This window comes from Spodoptera frugiperda, chromosome 6 (assembly GCF_023101765.2).
Source record: "Spodoptera frugiperda isolate SF20-4 chromosome 6, AGI-APGP_CSIRO_Sfru_2.0, whole genome shotgun sequence".
Classification (NCBI taxonomy): Eukaryota; Metazoa; Arthropoda; class Insecta; order Lepidoptera; family Noctuidae; genus Spodoptera; species Spodoptera frugiperda.
This window is the reverse complement of record NC_064217.1, coordinates 3,820,294-3,846,755: the sequence shown is the minus strand read 5'-3', so window position 1 is coordinate 3,846,755 and position 26,462 is coordinate 3,820,294. Positions and strand designations below refer to the sequence as shown.

General features: G+C 38.8%; 1 protein-coding gene across 4 annotated transcripts in view; it reads right to left on the bottom strand.

Moving 5' to 3' along the window:
* Positions 1–14,663: 14,663 nt before the first annotated feature.
* The window catches only part of LOC118267464 (amyloid-beta-like protein), a 131,476-nt gene continuing 119,677 nt past the window's right edge, over positions 14,664–26,462 (bottom strand). The window contains exons 3-17 of one of the 4 annotated variants that reach the window (XM_050694003.1): positions 25,835–25,970; positions 25,159–25,380; positions 24,879–25,073; positions 24,407–24,561; positions 23,793–23,900; positions 22,981–23,106; positions 22,019–22,156; positions 21,372–21,518; positions 20,699–20,794; positions 19,845–20,027; positions 19,182–19,412; positions 18,672–18,767; positions 18,415–18,516; positions 17,505–17,669; positions 14,664–16,971 (exon numbers count right to left, since the gene is read on the bottom strand). In XM_050694003.1, coding sequence (XP_050549960.1) covers positions 16,861–16,971; positions 17,505–17,669; positions 18,415–18,516; positions 18,672–18,767; positions 19,182–19,412; positions 19,845–20,027; positions 20,699–20,794; positions 21,372–21,518; positions 22,019–22,156; positions 22,981–23,106; positions 23,793–23,900; positions 24,407–24,561; positions 24,879–25,073; positions 25,159–25,380; positions 25,835–25,970 — 2,211 coding nt within the window. In that variant the 3' untranslated portion in view covers positions 14,664–16,860. The remainder of the gene's footprint in view (positions 16,972–17,504; positions 17,670–18,414; positions 18,517–18,671; positions 18,768–19,181; positions 19,413–19,844; positions 20,028–20,698; positions 20,795–21,371; positions 21,519–22,018; positions 22,157–22,980; positions 23,107–23,792; positions 23,901–24,406; positions 24,562–24,878; positions 25,074–25,158; positions 25,381–25,834; positions 25,971–26,462) is intronic. The other 3 variants (XM_050694005.1, XM_050694006.1, XM_050694004.1) reach the window with 3 other exon arrangements.

Here is a 26,462-nt window from a genome sequence, read left to right as displayed (position 1 = left end):
TGTCGTGCCAAACCCTGTCAAAGGCCTTCGATATATCGAGAGAGACCGCTATTGCCTCCCCGTGCTTCTCGATGGCCTCGCTCCAAATGTGGGTGGCATACGCAAGAAGGTCCCCAGTGGATCGGTTGCGGCGAAACCCATACTGCTGATCACTGAGGAGGTCGTTACCTTCAAGGTATGCCAGGAGCCTGTTGTTAAGTACACGTTCCATACTCTTGCAGAGTATGGACGTGACCGAGATGGGCCGGTAATTATTAGGGTCGGCACGACTACCTTTTTTGGGCACAGGCTGCACGTTGGCTAGCTTCCATGCAACCGGCACTTGACCAGTCTCCAAAGAAAGTCGAAACAGGCGTGTCAGGATTGGAGACAACTCAGGCGCACAGATTTTTAAAACCACGGCTGGGATTCCGTCGGGGCCACTGGCCTTGTTCACGTCAAGATTACGCAACGTCTTATATACCTCCTTCTGTCGTATGCGAATTTTTGACATATTCGTCTCGCAAACTCTATGGAGAGAAGGAGGCAAAGCGCCACCAGTATCAAGACGTGAAGATTCCGCAAATAGAGAAGCAAACAGGTTCGCTTTCTCTACCGCGGTGTGTGCCAGCGTCCCGTTAGGCCCCAGGAGAGGTGGGAGTGAAGGGCGGCAGAAGTTCGATTCAACCGCCTTGGCCAGGGACCAAAACGCTTTACTACCCGCTGGGTAAGAAGCCAGTTTGTTCCCTATTCGGCCAATGTGGTTGAACCGAGCCATCCGTAATGCCTTTTTGCATGACTTGGCAGCCCGGTTATAGGCTCTCTTCCTCTGAAGAATATCGTCAGCCCTACGACGCCTGGCATCCGCCCATGCCAAGTATGCCGCATGCTTTCGCGCTTCAGCACGTCTGCAGTCGGCATCGAACCATGGACGAGTCCCACCGAAAGATGTCGCATCCGAGAATGGAATGTAGTATTCCATGCCCTGACGCAACACCCCCGTTATGGCATCCGCACAAGCTGACGGGTCCTCAGTAGAGAAGCAGACAGGCCGCCAAGGATAGGATGCAAAAAGATCGCATCCCATCCCAATCTGCTGACTTGTACCGCCACATCCGCCGAGATCCTCTGGGACAAGGATCCGGTGGGGAGTACGTGGATACGGATTTCACCAGACAGTGGTCAGAGCTACCCAAGGGTGAAGAAACTGACACCGAGTAGCTGTCTGGATCAGTTGTCAGCAGAAGGTCTAAGCAGTTGGCAGTGTGCGAGTCGACATCGGGCACCCTTGTGGCCTCCTGGACCAGCTGGGTCAGGCCAAGCGTTAGCGCAAGCTTACGCATTTCCTCCCAGCATGGTCAGTGCACTGGTATGGGAACAGCCACTCCTGGTGATGGGCGTTAAAGTCCCCCAGTAACACCAACTGGGCCGAAGGGTACCTCTGCCGAGCCGCATCCGCCGTCTCCACAAGGTGTTGAGCTAATCTGGTCGTCTCCAAATCTCCGCTGTGCGACCGGTAGACACAGGCATAGAGAATTTTCTCCATCCCTGTGTCCACCAGTATCCACAAGGTTGAAAAACTGGGGTCTTCAAAGTTTCGGAGACGCCGGTAACAGATGCCGTCTTGGACGTATAGGCATACGCCTGCGCGGGGAACGAAATTGTGCTCCAGGGAAAAGCCTGGGTAGTTCAGGTATGATACGTCCGACGGACATCTGATCTGGGTCTCCGAGAGAAACAAGAGCGTGGGGTTCTTATTATGAATATGATAATTTAAATTTTTAATTTAATATGATAATTATGAATTTGGTAATTTATGAATATGATATTTTCTATGCGTCAAAACATGTATCAATTAACGTAACTTATTTGGCATTAAAACTAACCGCCGTACTCAGAGTCATTTAATGATTACTTAACCCAGTCCTTAGCATTTCTAAGGAACAGTTTAAGTAAGCATTAATTGTCTTTGTAAAAGTCATTGTTAACACTAACATATGTATAAGTATTTTATCATTTAAATCATTAGCTCATATTGACATTATCACATAAGTAATTAAAATGTTTCATTATATTATGCCAATAACAACAGTGTGCATACCTATATAATATGAATCTGTTTATTGACGCGAATTCTCTTTAATTTCACCTTCGCTAGAGACCACAATCCAACATATTATTCGAAAATACAAACAAAATACGAAACTGAATTTACGTTATTTCCAGGTATTGGCATAGTTGTTAAACAATATGCATTTTATGTTTTCGAATGGACAAATAAAATTACAATTAGTCAGGAGTTCGGATATTTGATAATTTGTACCTCCGTGACTAGGGGGCTTACTCTTAAATCCAATTCCGATCGATCGACATTGATATTGTGAAATTTCGTACTTTTGAGTTGCAACACTAGCGCCCATTGTATCCGTATAGCGAGGATATTGAATGAACTAAATGGTATTGAATTTGGATATATATTTCGTACTATAAATGCTATTCTATCAGCTACGATTGGGGTTGTATAGTGACTTTGAATAATTATTGAGATTTTATTGGATTGAAATTGCATTGACATTGAGATTAGATTGTCCTGTGGGTCCTGATTATCATGTAAACATTTATAACGTCGTAATAGTAGTCAGTCAGGAGCCTCAAAAATCTAACAATAGGAACCAAGAATGTACCGAGTATCGCCCTGATTGTCTTGTATGGCGGATAGCAGTTGCTCCATATAAAAAATCACCAGGGATTAAGCCATTGTTGAAAGAAAGGTTTGAAAGGAAAGAAAGGTTCAGCAACTGTTTAAATTAAAAAAAAAACGTATACCAGTTATTACGTGATATACAGTTAACGTTTAATTGACTTTACCAAATGCAAGTAAGTAAATGTAAGTTTTAAAGGGATCTGAATCATCTAGTTTCAGTTTGTGAATGACACATCTCTACATAGTATGAGTACGAATAATGTGTCATTGTCATTAGTGTATACCTATTATTAAAATAAAGGCAGACACGCTCAGTCTGCCCTGGAATTAAAATAGCTTGAAATTGCTAAACATAAGGTTAGCACTTAGTCATTTTATATATTGTTGTGGTCGGTATCTATACATATAATAAAACTGTAGAGGTGTTAATTCTGTATGTTGAAAATATTAAAAAAATAGTAGGGAGTGCTACTAGCTAGACAAAAAACCCAAAAATTTTACAAAAACAGAACACTTTTTTGTCCGTCTGTCTGTATGTTCATACATCACCCAAAAGTACCGTTCGGATTTCTATGAAACTTTATATCACTGGGTGGATTAAGGTTTTCAAGAAGAAGGCTGCCGAAGAACCAGTAGTTACATTTGCCATTCATAGGAGTTGAAGCGAACCTTATTTATTTCAGAACCTATACATATTAGGTATATGCATTTCTATATGTATGTAACCAGCCTCAAATAATGACTGAATACTTCACGTTGCAGGCCTCAATAAAACATTCAATGCCATCGACCCGTTAGCAAAAATACGCGCAAATTATATTAGTGCCTGCGTTTTGTTGTTCATTTCCTCATAAAAGATTGGTATTTTATCGTTTATATTTTATTATACCTCTGTACTTACATTATTTTCATATTGCGTTCTATTCCCTGAACGCATAATCATTTATCAATGATGCACATTATATTAATGTCTGTGTACCTATGTTACACCTACTTAAATCATGAGTCCCTGGTAATATTATGGAGCTTAATATATATATACTTTTTTTATTGTATAAGCCGGTAAGCGAGCTGGTGTATCACCTGATGGTAAGCAATCGCCGCCGCCCATGATCACTAGAAACACCAGAGGCGTTACAAGTGCGTTGCCGGCCTTTTGGGGGTTAGGAATTTAAGAGTTGTTGGGAAATTATTTATATGTTCTATATCTCACTGCTAAATCATAATATGTCAGAAGAACTAGTAAGATTTTTTACATAGATTAAAATATTTGCTCGGCACATTAACAAACCCGAGCAAAGAAACAGTCAGACTATGAATGAACGTTGTTTTTTGTCTTGCCATTGAAAGTACCAGCTGTATCTACCTGGTCAACCATTTTAACAATAGGACAACAGTTTTAAGGGATGAATAGAGTTTCCAATAACTCATTAAGTTCTCCTTGTTTCCATAATTTCATTGAGACACTTCAAATGACGTTAAAACTGTTTAATATTTTATTAAATGCTGAAGTTGGTGGCTGGATAACTGACTGCCATGCAACGTGTAGCGAGTCCGATTCTCGCACGGAGCAACTCTTTGTGTGATTCACAAATTGTTGTTTCGGGTCTGGGTGTCATGTGCATGTAAACTTGTATGTTTGAAATCGCACCCACGGCACAGGAGAAAATACAATAGGACTGTCTCAGACGAGTCAACGTTTGTTTAAAAAAAAACTAAGTTTTAACTTTGCAATGAAGATTGACTTACTTACTTAGTTTTAACCATAACGGGCCAGCCTGCCAGTCAAATCACAATTCTAAGGTAACAATAATAATGTCAATTTTAATTATTTTCAAGGCGTTCAGTTCTGCAAACGTTTTATTTAATTTATTTATGTTTGGAACTTACGGAAACTTTGCTGAAATTGGTGATTCTTGGGAAATTGGGCGGACTGTCGATCTTTTGGGTGTAGCCGATTTCAAATCAAAACTAAAAGCCATTTTACTAGGTATTTCATAGAATGTGACATAGTTGAGATCTCAGCTATTTTCAAGTAGGTTTAAAGAATTTTAATCCCATAAGAACAGTGAATAAGTTCATTTATAATGAGATACACAGAATTGCTTATTAAATACATCTAAGTAAATACATCATCTCTGATGCGTTGGTGAAGTACATACAAGTAAGAAGGGTTAAACTGAAAAGAAATGACCAAACTTAGAACTTAAACACAATAATGTCTTAATATTTTGTTATGTCCACAAAGATTTGGCAGAGGTACATCAACTTTTTATCAGTAAGCTAATTTTTAGTTTGTGTCTAGTCTAGAAACACGGGTAAAATAGTTTACCTGGACTTGCAGACATTCTCAATCAAAGATTGTTTATTTTCAAAATTTGAACTACCTGTGCAAGTTTTGATCATTATAAACTGTTTAGGAACTTTAGGAACTTCTACTACTATAGCAAAAACGACTCTCTTTTATCTCATATAGTTGCATCGCATAATATTTAGCGAGTGCCCATACTGCCCGTAGTGCCCGTATACGCAATGTAGGTGCATAGCTATGTGTGTGTGTGTGTGTGTGTAGGTGCGCAGTGATCCGATCGAGTGCGGAACACCAGTTGAATTTGATGTTTGTTTGTCTGACAGATGTCAAAGGGATACTCGCGTTTTACTTTTTTTTTATTCAATGCGTGAATGTGTAGAATTTGTTCTAGTTCTTGTGTTTTGTATGTGATTTAATCTTTTAAGTATTTAGTTTTATCGTGCGTATAATTGTTTAGTGTATTTTTTAAGTGGTGTGTGTTAAAGATTTATAATTGGTTAATGAGTTATTGAATATGGACGAAAAGGAAAATTGAAAAATAAAATAAAACAGTGCGAAAGAAACTGATATCCTTTTATTATGAAAATTTGTGATTATGATTTAGATGTTGCCTCTGAAAGACGAAGACTTCAAATAAATTAGGAAATAAAGAATAAAGACTACAAATATTTTACAAGCTAGCTAAATATTTAGCAAAAATCATGAACACCCTTAAATAAAAACAGTTCCAACTTTAAACTTAAACTCATCACACTCTTTTATATTCAGTTTAAACTTAAACTTGCCACACTTTTTTTATGCACAAGATAATCAAGGATAAACAAACAGCACGGGGCACTATTGCTGGAGTTTGGCTCGTGTTCACAACTTGGGAGCCACGGGTACGGATCCCACGCAGTTGGGGCCACGGGCAGGTAGGTCGGTTCCTGTACCACGGACTACGGTACAAAAGTGTATCCGAACTAATGATGCGAGGACAAAAGTAAATTTAGTACTACGATGCTTATTTATTTGTATATAGTTTTTAATGTAGTGTAAATTTTCAAAAGCCAGTAATTTTATTAAATTACCTATACTTACTTTCTAATATATGTATGTATAAAGCTGAAAAGTTTATTTGTTTGTGTGTTTGTTTGAACGCACTAATCTCTGGAACTGGTGATCCGAATTTAATTATTCCTTTCGTGGTATCCACCGTAGTCCATTTATCGAGGAAAACTGTAAGAGAGCTGGTAAAACCGCGCAGGAATAACTAGTTTACAACCCAACTAACAATTTTGCCCTATAACCAAACCTTATATCTCAAAAAAGCTGGGTAAATGATGTATAAAGGTTTTGGTGGTGACTGATTGTTGTGTAAAAGCGTTTGACAACACAGTTTGGCTCTATAAGTTTATATAGCAAAAACGACCTATTAATAGTTGATGTAAAGGTTTACTTCACGACTTTATATAGCTGTTATAGTCAGGCGTTATAGCAACCTCCATTGTTACTAGTATACAACGATTGAACTTCATAACAGTTTTAACTGTCACCCTAATGTGCCTAATTTGCGCAATAAAGGTTCGAAACGAACTCCTATGTGTCGTTTGTTAAAGTAGATATTACAACTCAGAAATAGGACGATATTACGATATTGAGGGTTTTAAGATCATCGTTACAGTACACAGTAATATAGTGGGCACAAAAAGTCTACATCGGAGTGATTTGGTGATACAGCTGAGTTTCAAATTATATTTATATAGCTTAATTGTCTTATAAAGGGTTGTTAATGCCCATTATAGCTGTAGTGATAAACTTATATCACAAATACACTTTTTAGAAACAGATTGTTTTTTTATAACTATTATAGTTCCTCTATTACGCAACAGTACTATAACGGAGATCTTATGTGTTTTAAAACATTATTATTGTGTATAAAGTTAGGCTAGCAATGCTTTTATATGATGATTCCGTTTTGTAAAAGCACTTCTATCGCTCTTCTACAACAATATTGACATTTTGATTCAGTGTAATTAATGCGACAATATTTTTATCTATACTAATATTATAAAGCTGAAGAGTTTGTTTGTTTGTTTGTTTGTTTGTTTGAACGCGCTAATCTCCGGAACTACTGGTCCGATTTGAATAATTCTTTTTGAAGACCCAATTATAGAAAATGGTTCCGTACAAAATACAGTTCACGTCAGTGATGAAATGGAGAATAATTCATTTGTGGACAGCGATTCCAGGTGTGACAGTTTTTCAGATTGTTTGATTGATTCAACTGAAAAAAAAACCAGCAACTACGAGATGGTTTGAAGCATTGGGCTATTAATTATAATATTTCACAAGAAGCAATAAAAAGTCGGCCTCGTTGGTCGAGTGGTTGCAAGTGCGACTGCCGGGCAAGGGGTCTCTGGTTCGATTCCCGGGTCGGGCGAAGTATTGCTGAGCCTTTTTCGGTTTTTCGAAAATTTCTCAGTAGTAGCACGGAGTCTGGAAATGTGCCCGGTATATGGCAATAGGCTCACCACCTATTACATGGGACTTACAATATAAATAATTGTGAAATGTGGGTGTACACAGTGGCATTACGTGCCATAATGTGCACCTCTGCCTACCCCTTCGGGGATTAAAGGTGTGACGATATGTATGTATGTAGTTATACTTCTCTGACGTCATACATAGTACCTACACAGATTTATAAACCATAACATTTATTCATTAACAAAAGTATTCATCATATTTATGGAATAAGGACAAAAAATAAAACAAAAATAACAAACAAGCTCAAAAGGAACCCTAATTTCATGTAATGGTGGATGTAATCTATCATAATGAGTACTATAGTAGAGTTAAGGAAGCTGGAACTATGTTTATAACTTAAAATAAGAAATTATTTTAGTAAAAGCTCATTAATTCGAAGGGGGCATTCAAATATGTCGTAAATCCATACATAGTTTATCAGTAAAATTACAGTCGCACAACATTTTCCTCGTAAGAGACGAATAATTCGATTAAGTACAAAATAATATCTTAGTCACCACGATACCCTGTCACTTTTCTTATTTTTTTATTTCTCTTCTAAAACACTGAGACACTGCAGCGACGTGAATGAATGTAAAATGAATGAATGATGAATTTTAGTGATGTAATGGAATCATGAACTCTTTTACAGTACCCAAAAACACTTTAGTAGTGCTACGGTGGCTTATATATCACAAAATTGTCATGCCTGATACCCTTATAGTTCTACTTTAACACTGAATGGAGATATAATTGCGCCACTTTCTTTGTAGATGCACCTTCTTTGGCCTTTTATTTGACCACCGTTTAGTTTTTACAAAACGTTCTATGGCCTTCTATAAAACTAACTTTTGTTGGTTGGGAAATATCTATCCGAAATAACGATTATTTTAAGGGGCAGCTGATTAACTAACTTAAGGAATCCATTTTAATATGGGATTTAATTGAATGAGCCGTCCCATTCATGTCGAAGCATGGTTCTCCCAGTCGCGTCGGGGATCGCGCGACGATCTCCGGCCACCGTAAGTGCGGGTCTGCGGACGGCGAGCAAGGGTAGCTCACCGCCCGACCAGAACGTCGCGTTCTGCGTGCGCCTCAAAGAGCCATCAGACCACCACATATGGGGTCCAGTAGGGCTAATAGGGTTTACCGGGGCTTCGGCTCGAAAAGCAGGAGTAGGAACGGGGTAGTTTTAGTCAGTAAGAGTCTGACACTCCCTCTCACCTCAACCAAGGCAGGAGAAGTCATTGGATGATTTTTCCCCCTCAAAAAAGCATGGTTCTCACAAGCAAGATATTTTTAATTTTATTTAGCAAGCAAGCACCTATTTGTATGTTCCTTCTTCTATGTTTGACACTGACCTCATCATGTAAAATAGTATCTATTCTAAGTATTTTATATATTAGTCACTCAGTCAATGGTTTAAAATGTTATAAGGTAAGCTAACCAAATAAGGCCTACCTTATTTTTATTACCGCCTAGCTCGTAGGTTTAAAATGACAATGGGTTGATAATTTCAAAATCTTATATTTATTTATTAAACTTTGTAATAATGGAATCAAAATGGCTTTAGAAACAAAAATTACAATTTTGTAAACACAAATAACTAAAGTGTCACTTTGGCCTTATTGGGAACCCTATGTCTTAATAAGGCCTCAATAAAAACTAGTAAGTATTCAACTTCTTAATTATAACAAAACTTTGTCAATGCTTATAATAAATGTAATGACATCTTATTAATTAATTTTGGTCATTATGCATCAGGCTAAACGAGTTTCTCATCATGTAATACCCAAGTAACATCTTTGAAGTCATCGGTACCCCAGTATCAGTCAAACGAATGAGAATAACTTCTTGTTCTGTAGCCAATTTAGCGACCGACCTAGCTTTCGTGTAGTGGAAACCACTCTTTGGATGATGCGTACTTCTTTGGAAGTTATATCTGGCTGCAGCAGCCTACCGGGTAAAACAGGGTGCATAAAATTCGAAGGGTGATAGATACTATGAAGAATTTCCCGGTATCCATTCACACCTTTTGTTTACCATTTTAACAGCGTTTTTCATCATTTGCAAAATCCATTGGCTTTCTTTTTGACAGAAGCTGGTGATCCGTTTTCTATGAAATTACTGAAAAACAACTATGCCATAATAAGGCCTACACGTTTTTTTTGTAGGCTTTATTAGGACATGGCACATAGGTAAACAAAACAACGATAATATGAAATACACCGATATTATAGCTATTTCACTAATGGGAGGAGATGGCTAAATGTATAATTGTCATACAGACAAAACACGGCACGTCGTATACTGATAAATATAAAAATACTAACAGTTTACGCTACTCGAATTTTATAAAAACTAAAGTGCGCTCCACGTCGTGATTGTTTTCGTCTGTAGGTTCCAACATAATCGCGGCACGGGTTGCTTGCTGTGCTCAAATTAGTTAAGTAATGTGCATGCACACTTCTACAAACTTTGGCGACCATTTGACATCGGGAAGAGGGAAATTTTCAAAATAGGCTTTATTGGGGCATAGGCCTTATTTGGTTAACTTACTATACATATTATATTATAACATTAAAAGTAACATCGCCAACACATTTTTATTAAGTTTTCCTATTCATTGTTACTTTATCTAGTTGCGGTGGTATATTTTATATTTTCTGTTATATTTAATTGAATATTACGACATAAGCATCGTTTTCCTCAACGTATTTAAACTAGATTCTGTGTTTTTATTGAGAATCTTTGATATCAAGGCATATTCTTTTATTAGGGTTTCAAATAATTGCATATGTGTGTATTATAATTGTTATATTATTGTACTTCTTATATCAAGCTACTTAAGACTTATAATAATCTTAAAATTTCCATTATCCCTTATCAGACATTATCCTACCAATGACTTCTTTCTTTTTCATCATAATACTCTCTGACTTTGTTTATAGTCTACTAGCCGTAGTCAGCTCATAGCAAATGCATTCCAAATTTCATCAAACATCAAACCGCGAAATATCCAAAAAAAAAACAAACTTTTACATTTATAATAAAATAATTTCATTTCAATTCAAAGAAATAAGAACTACGACAACTAAGAACTAACTAAACTAAAAGAAGAACAGAAGGCTCAACAGTTCTTCAACTGACTTAGCGACTCGACTACCAACCTAATAATAGTGCCACGGTCACATTATGGTATTTATTTACATAAAAAACTACACAGATGTAGTCATCTTATCGCTGTTAGGGACTTTTACGACTCTCACTACTCGATAAGAACAACTGTTGTGTTGTTATTCAACAGTTCTTACTAACTGTTAGTCTGCTTTTCCATCAGAGATGTGCTATGTAGCTATACTACGAAGATGTAATAGCTAAGCTGTGAAACTATGTGACCGTTTCCACTGATACTAAGCTATGTAGCTGTGCGAGGATGCGCAGATCGAGTATACGATGTATCGATAGAAGGGAAGCCATCCATAGCACGCATCTTTCAATATAAAAAACATAGCTTACTTGAGTCCATTTCTATTAATTTTTTTATTATTATATAAGCTTAGTTTTAAGACCAATGTCTGTATTAATATGGTGGAAAATAAATAATTTTTTTTATTTTTTTATTATTTTCTACCTGTGCTAAACTATGTGTACCAATGAATATGATTGGTGGAAGTTAAACGCATCCACAACAACGTAGCATAGCACATCTCTGGAAGAAACGCATCCTTAATGTCCTTTATTTTCAATGTAACATTACCTAGAATTACACTACACATCAACCTAAACAAGACCAGTTTATCATGGTCTCGCTTTGTACGATCTTTCCCCACATTGAAAGGTCATTTTATATTGGTTTTAATAGCTTGATGTGTAACTGCATGTACTAACTTAATCAAATGTCAATAATTGTACTAATTAGGTATTTGAAATCACATTACATTAAGTTTACTTACGATTACATGGATACCTATCTATACATATACATAAAATTAGCTAGAAGTTCTGAGCTATCGAATTGATAATATTACCTACATCGATTTGTTTGAATGAATAAATAGTTTATAATTATATGCCACGGAATGCTGTGACATTTCGTAAATCTATCTGTATTCAAAATTACGAGTAGGTGACATAACAGTAACGTAACGTTTGGTAAAATTAAAAAACAAACAAATCTTAAACTAAAATCGTTTATTCTTTATAATATCTACTCAATATGGTCCAGATATAGCTTTACAACATTAAAAGTAAATGCAACAGGCACAAAACCAAAAAGAAAACATTCCAAATTCAAACTTAAAATGCGAAGCGTAATCAACAAAGGCGCATTGCACACAAATCGTATAAAAGTGCATAGTTATTTAAAAACCATAATAAAACCTACATAGAAATCGAGCGAGTGCAAGTTACAATATCAACAGTTTGTTAAAGAATTCAAACACACACTGTTTATAAAAAGATCCCTATCATACACCCATGAATATGAAACGATCATAAAAGCTAGCGTAGGCCATAATAATTTAATTACATAGTCCATGTGTATTCAACACATGTGGCGCCATCTCTTATTCGGTAGAGTAAAACTATTTTTTTGTCGAACAGCTGTAAAGTGATGTTTACACAAAGCTGTGTCGTTTGTTTAGGCTTTAGTGTTGTCTAGTTCCAATAGATGGCGGTTTTTTTCATTTTATGTATTGTGTTGGATTTCGTTTTTCTACGTAAACGGATCTCCAAATGTACTACTTAATTTAATTCCTAAAATACTTGTCATGAAGTTTGTTGTTTGTTGTCCAGTTTCTTAATTTGTATCAGAAATTAAGTACCTGCTACTTAGTGTAACTATGTCACTTAGTAATAATTCAGTAGCAGGTAACCGCATTTTCATCAGCATTATAGTATACCTAGTAAATTTCATCGCAATATAGTAAACCTTGTACTTTGAAGAAGACGATATTATGTATTTGTATGGATGTCTGCATCAATCTTCGATAAAAACCAACAACTAATAAATTAGATAAATGCTTGTTTATACCCAAACCATACTGTATTTGTATTATTGATTCGAACTTAAATTATCAGACTATAACGTATTATCATAAATCTATATATTAATACGTGATATAAAAACTTTGGACCGCTATTTACGAAAATTGCGCGGACGTAGAAGCATAAAATTTGGTACACTTATAGTTTATGTGTAGGAGAAGTGAAGAACGCTAATATTTTTCAAAAATAATGCTTATAAAGTACATTAAATCAATAAATAAAACATTACACACACATGCATAGTATCTGATCGTATTTGACAAAACGTCAAAATCGATAGACATTGCGATGATATTGACGTCTCATATGAATAGAGTTTTATAAAAGAGTTTGTTTGAGTTTGAGTTAAATAAATATTATCCTTGAACGTATGTTAAGTGGTATTGTAAATTAAATCGTATATGGTTGAATTTCAACCACTAGGCGACCACTAGTCAAAGTAAAACAATGATCTTATTATGATAAGTAGTCCTTCAATTATAATTATTATCCACACAATTACCAATCAATGATCTTATTACGATAATTTACAGGTATGAAACCCTTATTGCTTCTAGATGCCTCTTTAAAAATGGAGAGATAGTCTGCCCTCTATTATAGAACAGGAAAATCCTGTATCGAGGAAACCAATGGACTGAAGGATTCATGAATTTAAAGTGCTACGCTTTTTCGTAGCAAAGGACTACGCCAACAGCTACGAAGTCTCTGCTACAGTCACTAGATGGCACTAGCTGTATTTCACGCACATCGAGGTTCAATCAATATAATGATTGATCTTTGTTTTTAGTACAGTCATTTAAGCTTAAATTAGGTAAGTTTGTATATACTTGTATATTGACACCCTAAAACTTGTCTTAAAACCTACATATGGTAGGTTGTATGCAACTATTAAATTTTAAGGTCGTAGGTCCCAAAAATCGTTCATTTTTTGTGCTTTTTTGGAAATGTCTCATTTCCTATGGTTTTTGGTATTTGCATTTAATATGAATATTGTAGAATACAAAATTCTCAACAACTTTTGTTTAAACCTTTTTTTATACAGTGAACCGTTTTCAATATAGAGGGCGGAGAGCGCGCGGTCACTGCATCACATCAAAACATTTTTTTTTTCAGCTAACCTCCCCGTGTTGGTTGTCTATGTATAGGACATTTATCCTATAACCATTTTTCGTCAAAATCAATTGTTTGAAAGATAATCGTTTTCAAAGTGGATTCCTTCCAATGACTGGACTATTATTGGTAATAGGGAGGCGTTTGGCCACTATCTCGCCTGATGGTAAGCGATAATACTGCTTACGATAGTTGATACCTGCCTATAAGCAATCTATTAGGTACTAACATCATCGCCTTATTTCCATCCATTCCTGGACATAGGTCTGTCTAATTTTAGATATTATAGCCACTTTCCATCTAGAATAATACAACTTGATATTCTAGTTCTGTAACTTACATATTATCTTCCTTAATGAACCTATCTTCGATAATGCGTTATTCGACTCGGGAATCTAACCCGAGAGTATTTGATTAGCAATTACGCTTGCAGCGATTAGACTAACGCAACAGCCAAGGCACTCAAAATGTTACGAGTATACTGATTACGTAATAATTAAGCCGTACATTGGCTATTTAAGTTTTATTAATTTTCATTTAATTCATTTTTACTGACATTATATTTAAGATGCTGATGTTGTACCACAGAAACTATCTAAAAGACTATAATTAAATGTGGTCCAAAGCTAGAGCTAGCGCTTATCTTAAAAAAAAATATTTTAACAGACATCGTCTCGAGTCAAGTTATTTAACTGATGCTATAAAAGTATCAGTGGACAGATATCTGTTTGGGCTAGATTTCGTTTCTCCTAATTAACTAATGATCACGGTTTACTCACGTATTATTTATGGATGGGACTCATCATCATGAGCAGCGTGCGCACACGCGGCCGCGTGTCTCTCTGAAGAGTCCCTCTATAACTCGAAACTATTAGAACTTTTCTCCTTTAATAATACGTGAGTAAAGCGTGATTTTTCATTCTTTTCTCTTGCACCTTTTTACTTGTAAGTATAGGGAGGGGTAGGTAGAAACAGCGCATTGCACCAATAACAACACCAATATTTAAATTTCTATTTATTGATTCAATTTGAACTTCGAACTCACAATAAAATGCAGCACAGTAAACACAAAAATCATCAAACCATTTATTATTATGTAGAATACTTATTAAAATACGTGAAACAGTGATTGGAAAAGGTACAGAAACCAGGTTTTAGGTACTACTAACATCGAATATTGTTGACGAACGACAATAAATTTAGATCGATCGAAAGTAGACATCCTATACCGACGAGAAACAGCTGATTTTGAGCAAAAAGTTTTGTTAAAAAAATAAGTGGTCGGCTCGTTACCATCATATTAAAAATACATAGCGGTTACTTGATGCGGGATTAAACTTACGTTATACACAGTGAGTAACTTACGTAAATGCCATACGATAAGCACGGGCGGGCGCCTACTCGCACCTCTTTCGCTGCGAGGCGAATGTCCAACTCCACCATCAGGTCTAACCATCGCGCCATGTTGTTGACAACAACGCCATCTATACTCAATCCCCGCACACTGCCACGCGCAGCGAAATAGGAGCAACAGAGCGCCGTGGCGCATCTGATATGACTTCATTTGTAGTAACGCCACTACGCCCGTAAACAAATAGAAATAGTGTATATAAATTAGCTTATGTAACAAATAAGCTTAAATGTATATAATACTGAGGCAGAATTACATCTTAACTACGACGTAACATTAAGTGTGGTACGTGGGATTAGACACGAGCGCAAGCCCTTACTTTATACGGACGAATGCGATATATAATTATATTTTGCTTTATATCTATGTATCTGACGCTAAAACATCTATATAATGTATTACTTTTTGTACATCTACTTATATATTAACCGTACATACACTCACTAAGCTTACTTGCCTCGCGACCGCGTACCCAATGTGCGCACACAACCGTTTGTCGGAACACTGCCTGTAGATGTCGCCCCTGTCGCCCTGACTAGATACACAAACGTCGGCACGATGCGAGTGCTGCGGCGCAGTACTCACACGTGGGTCGTACTATACTGTACTCGTACTCGTACTCTAATTACAAAACGCACGTTGAGTACACGGCGATCTCTCACGTCGGGAACTTGGTATTGTCCCGCGGGCGAACGGGAAGGATACATAGCGACCATAGGATACACAGAGACTCACTAACTCATCAGAAGGAATGTGGCAGAGTAATCAAAGACAGAATCGTTCACCCGCGCCGGCTATGCCGCCCGTCCCATCGCTAAGTACACATTAATTATTAAAATATATTTTCGCATTTATTACATAAAATTCACGTTATGTTCTACCTACGTTAGAAAAGTAAATGAAAGCGGGCGTTAAGTGTAAGTAATTTAGGTTCAAATTTGTACGCGGAGCCTATATACACAGCGTACCATGGACGTTTGTTCCACTCGCCCCAGTAGTAACATTCAACGAACCGAACAGGGAAACTATAGCTAAACGATAGACAGACTAAAACTGAGATCATTCGAGTAACGACTAACAAAACGCACCACAGGACCGAGGGCCGTCGGACGTCACCACTGCGGGAGCGGCTTCAAAAACTTAATTTAAAACTCGACTACAGTGACACTTATGAATTCTAGGACACTAGACAAAAAAACTTAGATCTAAGTCCTTAAAATAATAATAAATATTTTGGTGCAAAATAAATAACAAAACATAAACCGTTATCACTTCTAACCTTAACAGTATGACTGACCGCGTTACGGCAAACGAATATTCCCACTAATCACACAAGCTTTATTAAATGAATGTTTATAACACGGGCGCCCTCGCCGGGAGTGCGGCCTCGCCGGACAATATATAAGTTCACACACATTCATTCCATAAAGAATTACGCTGAGGACAATAGATAAAGGTGTAGGGTAGAAAAACACCCTGTCTCTAGGGGCATCTAGCACACATCACAAGAATTTGGAAGTCTATCTACGTGCTGTGGGACTTCACCGGCGTCTGATGATGTCCAGTATATCTTTGATGAGGTTGTGACGAGATTCGAGGTCCTGACGCTGGTGAACTGACAGAGGACGTAGACGAAAGAATTGGCCGAAAGGACACCACAACAATTTATAACACTCCTGTCCGCAGTAGACTTGATGATACATGGAGTCAAGTCTTGGCCGGACGTGACGAGCGCGCACTCCTAGCGAGGGTGGAGGGGGAGGGAAGGGAGGGATGTAAGCTGGGAATCTACTCTTTGACCTCGAAGTACTTGTAGGTCGGGTTCTCGTAGCCATTGATCTGCATGTTGGCTACGTGTCGCTCCTCGGGGGTCGGGGCGACGGCTCCAGTCTGCTCCACCTGGGAAATTATGGATAGTTTATTAGTCATTTGGTTCAAAACTGTCCTCATCATCGTTATCATCAGAGTGTCAACTACTGGATGTTTGGTCTTCGCTACAAAAGAGGATGTATGATAATCTCCACCATTGATAAGCATTCCAACATGCTTCATGTTCACAGTTTAAAAGGATTATGTTTATAGAGAACGAACCGAACTTTGATAAATAATGCAATCTTTTAATCATTTCTCATGATACCCATGGAAAAGCTATCAAATACGTTGTATTGTCTCCACCCCATTATATTCATTTCCAAGCAAAAACTTATAAAGAGTACTGGCTGTACTCAAATGATCAATTTATTCATACATATTATATTCTATCTAAGCTTCATATCTCATATATTATTTATATATTATTTAAGAACTTAAGACGGGATATTTACCAGAAACTCAGACATAAATAAACATGGTAAATATCCCGTCTTAACTTCTAATGTTAGACTTAGTGACTTTAAACAGACATCAGTTTAAAAACTCATATATTAGGTTACCTGCACGAAGCCCTGCGCGGGGGGCGCGCGGTCGCGGCGGCGCGCGACGGCGAGCGCGACACAGGCGGCGGCCGCCAGCGCCGCGCCGCCCACGCACAGCGCCGGGTACAGCGCGCTCGCGGACCCGCCGCCGCCGGACATGCCCGCGCCGCGGACCGTGTAGCCCTGCAGCAAATAAACAAGTTCAATGATAACTTCAAAGGCAAGACTAACTTCAAAGGCAAGACTATCTTCAAAGGCAAGACTATCTTCAAAGGCAAGACTAACTTCAAAGGCAAGACTAACTTCAAAGGTAAGACTAACTTCAAAGGCAACACTAACTTCAAAGGCAACACTAACTTCAAAGGCAACACTAACTTCAAAGGCAACACTAACTTCGAAGGCAACACTTTTTTTGAGGGTTAGGCTGTTCTGTAACTTTAAATTCAAAAGATCGAAAGGAATTCAGTCGTGTCCCGCCGTGTCATTGGTTGTGAAAATAATCTCGACCAATGATGGACAAGAATGTGATTGAACACACTTCGAGTTTCCGATGGAGTTTCTTGCTCGTTCTTCTCCATTCGAAGCAACACTTTGGAACGAGCGCCTAGCTTCACTGACAGACAGACTGACGGACAATTCAATTTGACGTTTCAAAAGTGCCTAATTTAGGATTAATTGAAATAAATGCTTTGACTTTGACCGAAATGAAAATTACAGAATAGCCTGACATAAATCTTCAGTCTCTAAAATGGGATATTTCAGCTTTTTGGTTAAGTTCAATGTACACTTTGCCTTATAATAAAAATTAAGGGTAAAGTTTCAGAAATAATTTGGTGCTTTGAACTTCCTCAGCAAAAACAACCAAATGGTGTTCCTTTAATTCTAATTCTGAAGAAAACGTTATATTTGTATTTGACCAGATACTCACAGGCTGCGAGTGCTGCAGCTCATGCTTGAGCGCATGCGCGGGTGGTGGGGGCGCGCGCTCCTCCGCGTGCTCCAGGGCGGCGCGCAGGCCTTCGCCCTCCGTCTATAAGAGAAAGGAACAAATGTTATTAAGGAATCAATCAAGAACAAAGAGCCTTGAAGGCTCAAGAAGTAAGAGTCGAAATTTTCTATAAAGTATGTAGGAATCTTATAGAGGACCATTAATCCTTCTTATAGGTAAAATGATAAGATCCTCACCTCGCTGGTGGATCGTCGGCTGGAAGTCTCGCTGATCTCACCGGTCTCGGCAGTCTCGCTCTCTGGTACGTCAGTCACCGTGCTAGTGATGATCTCCTAAAATGAATATTTCGGTTACTACGCAGTACTCGCAGTATGAAATCGGTAATAGTGACCATCGAAAGATACACTTTTTGTTCAGTAATTTGACCATGAAGCAAGTACAAAGAGAAGATGCCATAATGTGATTGTGCACTGTGACACACAAACACAACCCTGTCCAATTATATTATAAGTAAAAAGGTGTAGATAGGTTATAAAGCGCTTAGAAAGTGTCACATTAAAATGCGGACAATTGGCATCATTTTTGTAGTATAGGATCCAGCGATGGAAAATAAAGAGGGGTGTGGTTTGTTACGTCTCACGCATTATTTTAAAGGGAAATCCATTTATGACATCTCCTCTTTATAATTACTACATTATCATAAGTATAAAATTTCCTTTTAAAATAGAAATGAATCAAATACTTACAGTAGTAGTAGTATCCTGCGAGAAGGGGGCGTGGGTGGTGATGTCATGTGGTGTCACTGACGCTGCAGATGGGACTGGTGACGCGCTGGCAGACGCTGATGGGGATGGGGATGGGGGAGCCGAGGCAGAGGGGACAGGTCCTCGAGTGCTGCTGGATGAGGTGTCCTCAATCTCACTCGCTTCACTCGCCTCGTCATCGGCTTCTAAGCTCTCCTTCACGCCGTTTGAGGTCTGAAAGGTGATTTTGAAGTTATTTGTAAAGTTCTGAATGTTATTATGAAAAAACGTTGCCCCACATTAGCATTTTCTCCTGTGTCGTGGGTGCGTTCACAAACATACAAGTTCAAATACACATGACACCCAGACCCGAAACAACAATTTGTGGATCACACAAAGAGTTGCTACGTGCGAGAATCGAACCCGCTACGCTACACGATGTGCAGCAGCCGATCGCCCAGCCACCGCACCAAGCGTGCACTAAACGTATATGGGAGAGAGATGATAACTTCAAGCTTAGACGGGATTTCTTACTTGCATTTGTGAGCTAAATAGTATTAAAGACCACAACTATATGCTAACGCAAACATTGTTGACAAGTAAACTAAAACAATTAAACAGTTAATTAATTTTCTGCACATTTCACTAAAAATTTTTCTCTCTTACCTTAGCCCGTTCGTTCTGGATATCCTGACGTTGTCGAGTGCGCTGGTCACGTTTAGCGTTGAGCTGATCCCGAGCAGCCTGTTCCCGCTGTACCTCGGCCTCGATCCGGTCCAGCAACAGTTCCTCAGCCTCAGGAGTCATCGACATCAGGGACACCGCCATGTCGTCCTTGGATTGCATCGACTAGAATGTTAGAATTTGTCTCAGGTCACTGAGAGTGGCAATCAGACTGATTGGTGGGCTTGTGTACTTGGAAATGTAATAAATGATCGTTTTTTTTTTAAATTCTGAATGCAGTAAGTACTGAGTCTAACGACATATTAAGAACACTTAATGCTATTTTTTAAGGGGGGTACATCGTCCAATGACTTCTCCCGCCTTGTGCCTTGTAAGAGTGTCAGACTCTTACTGAGTAAAAACCACCCCGTTCCTTCTCCTGCTTTTTGAGCCGGAGCCCCGGTAAACCCACTTGGGCTTGTATACTTGGGAATGAGGTTTTGTAATTCTGAATGATAGTTTTTGTAATTATGAAAGTACTGAGTCTATTGATAACACTGTGTGCTCTTTTTTTTTTTTTTTTTTTTTTTTTTTTTTTTAGCCCCACATTAGGATTTTCTCCTGTGTCGTGGGTGCGTTTACAAACATACAAGATCACATGCACATAACACCCAGACCCGAAACAACAATTTGTGGATCACACAAAGAGTTGCTCCGTGCGGGAATCGAACCCGCTACCCGTTGCGCGGCAGCCAGTTGCCCAGCCACTGCACCAACCGTGCAGTCAAACCTGTGCTCTTGAGTGATACTTAGTTGTGATATCATTCTGTTTCCTTTTTCAGTATATTGTTGCTTACCTGGACATAGTCTTCAATAGCGGTTCCAATGCTAGCGTACAGGTGAGGGCGGCGGCGGAGGGAGGAGAGGGCGCGCTGCAGAGCTCGGTCGGCATCCTGATTTAGAGAGAAGTACTGGCTGAACACTAGTGACTTAACAAACTATGTATATAGTCTTTGCTGAGTCGAAGTACTGTTACTACTTTTGGTTTTTAGGATGTTATACTTTAAATGGGCTCATTTGTATCAATTTATAGCCAAATGATATTTAAGCGACAGTCGACCCACAGAGTACATCCGAAATTTGATGTAACCGTGGTTGTCTTTCGGTTAACTAACACTTAAATACTAGGATCATAGTATAGTTTTTTTTTAATATTTGCAACACTGCAAAGTACTTCATCCCTTTTTTTTTTGTTTAGGGGGGCAACCTTCAAAATGCGCCTAGCTTTTAAGTTTGCTTTGTTTTTTTTTTAAAAAAAAACGTTGCTCCACATTAGGATTTTCTCCTGTGTCGTGGGTGCGTTTACAAACATACAAGTTCACATGCACATGACACCCAGACCCGAAACAACAATTTGTGGATCACACAAAGAGTTGCTCCGTGCGGGAATCGAACCCGCTACCTGTCGCGCGGCAGCCAGTTGCCTAGCCACCGCACTAACCGTGCAGTCATCAGTTAAGTAGTCCATACCTGCAATCGGTCGGCAGCACTGGACCGCTCGGCGGCGGCGGCCTCCCGTCCGTTGGCGGCGGCGCGGCGCCACGCGGCCAGCGCGCCGCTGCGCTCCGCGGCCAGGGCCCGGACTAGGCGCTGCAGGCACTTCTGGACGCGGTGGGCCTGGACACGAGATATCATAGTTTTAGAATCAAAATATAATAATCATTGAAGACAAAAAGAACAAAAGAGCATGAGCAAAAAGCATACGTCACTGGACTAATCCCTATGCTAAGATCTTCTAAAGAGCAGATAATAAAAATAAATACAAAGAAGCTTCTTTTTTTTTTTGAGGGTGGAATATCATCCAATGTCTTCTCCTGCCTTGGGCAAGGTGATAGGGAGTGTCAGACTCTTACTGACTAAAAACCACCCCGTACCTACTCCAGCTTTTCGAGTCGGAGCCCCGGTAAATCCGCTAGGAATAATTCCTATGCTAAGATCTTCTAAACAGCAGATAATAAAAATAAACACAAAGAAGCTACAGGAGTTTCGTGTTGGAATCCGAAGTCTTTTCATTTTTGACATTGGTTCTATAGAGTTTATGTTAAAAAGAAAGTTAGATGTTTTGCATTAAAATCGTGATGGAGACAGGAAGAATTAACTTCATAATCACTACTCACATTGGGCGGCGTGTCTCGCAGTGAGCGGGTGTAGCACGCGAGGGCAGTGCGGCGGCGCTGCGCGAGGTGCGCCAGGACTCGTTGCTGGTGCAGGGCGGCCAGGCGGCGACGCTCAGCCACTCCTTCCTCTTCCAGAGTCTGAGGGAGCAAATTAGAATAGGGTATTATCCTACTAGTCAAATTCAATACTTTTATCGAAATGTCAAAAACGTTACTTTTCTATGAATTTTGTATGACATTGCAAATTATGACGTCATATTTTTTGCGTCAAATAGCATACTTATTACGCAAAAAATAGCAAGAAAAATTAAATTAATAAGTATATCGTCAAATGAATGAATGAAAATACGATTATTTTGGGATATTTTATTATATTGAAATATCAAAATAATTTATTTTTGACCTAGGAAACTACCCAATTGTTCATTTCATTTATTTATTTAAAGAAAAATGGTATAACATTACAGCTTTTACACCAAAGCGTTATACATTTCATATTATTCTAAATTAAATACGACAAAAAAATAATAAAACCATAAAAGACAAATAAAACGAATGCAAAAATAATAGTTTAGTTTATTATATAATAGAATAGTTTACTATATAATAGAATAGTTTAGATATAGAAGTTTCTTGAGTAATTTATAAAGATGAACTAAATGTTTTAAGCAATTTGTAAAAGTATAAGATGGGAGACTGGAAATTCAAAGCCACATTTTATATATATTTGATGGGTCAACGTTTGGCCTCTATCTCGTCTGGTGGTAAGTGATGATGCGGCCTAGGATAGAGCACGTCTATCCATGAGCAACCTATTCACTTGGGCCTTCCAGTCCCTAGCAGTTCGCATAAGGAAGCTTGAAGCGAACCGCTTCGTGGAGACATTCGTTCACATAAAAAGATGGTCTATAATTTTAAACCAATAAAAACTTTTTCTTATGAAGAACATTCCCTATCCTTACCTGAATGTTAGACTGGAACTTGGCAGTCATGCGTTGGCGGAAGGTCTGGGCGGCCGCGGGGTCGTTGTTCATCATTTGCTGGTACCGGTCCTCAAGCTCCGACCATTCCTTCATCACCTTGGTGATCTGGTAAAGAAACCATCAAAGATTTAATTATTATGTTAGGTAGGTAGAAATCTGATAGACATTTTAGAATGGGATCATTACTTATTCCATTTTAAAAGTTCTATGTTCAAAACAAATAATGTGATTGTAACTTTTGTGAGATATACTAAATTAATTATTATGTTATCGTGTAGCAGCGCGATAGTCGCCGCGTCGTGTGTCGCGGAATGCTGCTCATGTATATGAGCCCTTAGTATGGTTTGAAACTAGTCGAGTTCCTCTTTAAATAGTAACGTGAGTAAACCGACAATATAATAATTGATATAGTGTATCTCACGAACGTTAAAATAAAACTTTAAGTTTATATTTTAAGAATTAAAATTCAAATGTGGGAAAGCCATGCTTCGGCACGAAGGGGCCGGCTCGACCGGAGTGATACCAAGGCCTCACAGAAAACCGACGTGAAACAACGCTTGCGTTGTGTTTCGTTGTGTGAGTGAGGTTACCGGAGGCCCAATTCCCCCCTTCCCAATCTTCCCCATCCCCATTCCCGAACAACAACCCTTGAATTCCTAACTCCCAAAAAGCCGGTAACGCACTTGTAAAGCCTCTGATGTTTCAAGTATCCATGGGCGGCGGCGATTGCTTACCATCAGGTAATACGTCTGCTCGATTACCAGCATGTCTCATAAAAAAAAAATTAGTACCTTCTCGCGGTGCGTCTCCTCCAGCCTCTGCTGAGCGTCCTTGTAGCTCTGATGTTCGGTGCGAGGGTCGAAGTGCGAGAAGTAAGGGTCGGAGGTAGCGGATGAAGCCTGCAAACGATATAACAATCAGTCTTAACATTAAGATTTACATCTTAACATCCCAATTAAGATCTATTGACAATCAATACAAGTTTTGGCATTTTGGAAAACGAAGACACGACCGTCCACCGCGTTAACGATTTCATCTAAAAAAAAGGATCCTAGACTGGGGCAACTGTAGGATATCCTCCTGTGTCGTGGGTACGTTTACAAACATACACATGACACCCAGACCCGAAACAACAATTTGTGAATCACACAAAGAATTGCTCCGTGCGGGAAACGAACCCGCTGCATTTTCTGCGGCAACCAGTTGGTCAGTCACAGCGCCAACTGTGCAGTGATTGAAATAATCGATTAGTTCTACCCATTTTTTGCTTTTCTCCTACAGAGTTGTTAAACTTGGGTGTTTAAACGGGCTTGTGTTACCAGACCTATACTACTATATATAACCCTGCACCTCTTTACTAATTTCTTCTATCATTACTTGTTTTTATTGGTATAATACAACTTACCGTAGTGGTCGTGGTGGTGGTAGTGGTAGTCGTGGTGGTTGACGGCTGGGAGGAGGTTTCGGGACGAGGCCAGGAGTTATCGTCACCGTCAGTGTAATCATCGTCCTCAGCATCATCATCGCGAGACAAATCTGCGTCTTCATCTTCATCCATATCTGTAATATTGAAAGGGAGATTGTATAATAATCTGTTATTTTATAGATTAGTTTTTTTTAAACCTTGCCCCACACTAGGATATTTTCCTGTGTCGTGAGTGCGTTTACAAAAATACAAGTTCACACACAACACATACAACACCCAGACCCAAAACAACAATTTATGGATCACACAAAGAGTTGCTCCGTGCGGGAATCGAACCCGCTACACGTTGCGCGATAGTTGGTTACCAAGCCACCGCGCCAACCATGCAGTCAAATAGATACTGTTAAAATGTCTTGGTACGAATAGCTCAATAATTTGATTTTCAACTCACCATCGTCAGCGTCGTCGTCGTCATCGTCGTCGCTAAGGTTCAGGGTGTCGTCGTCGTCATCGTCATCCAAAGCGTCATCATCATCCAAAAGGTCATCATCACGCTCATCCATCGCTGCTGAAGCCGCAAGCATCTCCTCACCACCAGGGCTGACGGGGACTCCGACATCCATGGGCTTGTGCATCTTTACGTTTTCTTAAAACACAGTCATAATGTATGAGCATGATTCATGACTTAGCAAAATTGATTCTACAGAATCCTTGTATAAAATAATCCTTACCCTTAAAATGCTTTGGGCAGCAGACGAACTCGACACCAGAGAATAGGCTGATTCCACAAGGCAGGAGCATGGCAAAAGTCCTGAGCTTCAGTCCTCGTTGGGAGCAAGCGCGACCAGCCGTGGCGTTCCACCTCGCGAACTGCCAGCATCGGGACTGGTTGTGGATGTGGTCGAAGAGACAGCTCTCAGGCACCAGCAGCGCGTCCGATTGGAATGGACCTTCTGCCGCCAAATACTCTTTGTAGTTATGCATTGTAAGTGTTCATGAATGGATTCAGGAAGGGGAGGAAGGGCAAGTAAATGTGGTAAGGGAAGTAAAGGAGATTGTGATAATGGTTGATTAAGATTAAGGTTGACTGTAAAGGATTAGTACGAGTTTGTTTTATGTTTAACAAAATAAAAACAGCGGGCCTCTTATTTCCATTTCTTTAAACCTACACCAAACTTGTACTAAGGGTAATTTATAAACTAGATTTTATTCTTATCGGTACTGTATTTAAAGTCCTAATTTACATACTTGCTAAAGACCCAATACCCTTAACCACATTACCCTTAACCACATATCTACCCCAAAATTATTATTAAATATCCCTTCAATAAGGAAGTCCGGAACGGATATAAAGACGATAACCCTATCAAATGACAAAGTAATCATGTATCAGTAATGGATACATACCAAGACAACGGAACGGCTTCACCCATCGCGTGACCTTGCACTTGGCCGCGTTGCCAGTCCCCAGCTTGCACCAGTTGCTAACCTTCACGTAATGAGAGGCTTCCACGATGTTGGTGATGTCGTGGCTCGGGTATACCTGAAAGAATACGACGAATTCTCTTTGAACTCAGAACTTGTAGGGAACTTGTATTGCAATTAATTAGTAATTGTAAAGGGAGACTAATCTCCCTTTCAGTTTAACCTTTCGTCTGCGGGTTTATGAGACAACAATAGAATACATATTGTGTCTTGCTCTGATCAGTGCGTACAGCATACGACGGGTTAATAAGATTTTATATACAAACTTGGTATAACAACGTAACGTTATAATGATACACTTAAAACGTGTTATTGCAACGTATCAGATGAAGAAGTTGGAACTGTTCAAACTAACGAACTAACTGAAGTTTCAATTCATTTTATTTTATTGTTTAAGAACAATTAATTTTAATGTTTGCAATTTGTAGCAAAACTAATCGATACAAGTCCTATAGATGAGATAGTGAACAAATTAACTAGTTTCTAAGATTTCAACAGATATTGAGAACAAGTTTCGAAACTAAATCCAATTCAGTCAATTAGAGATATT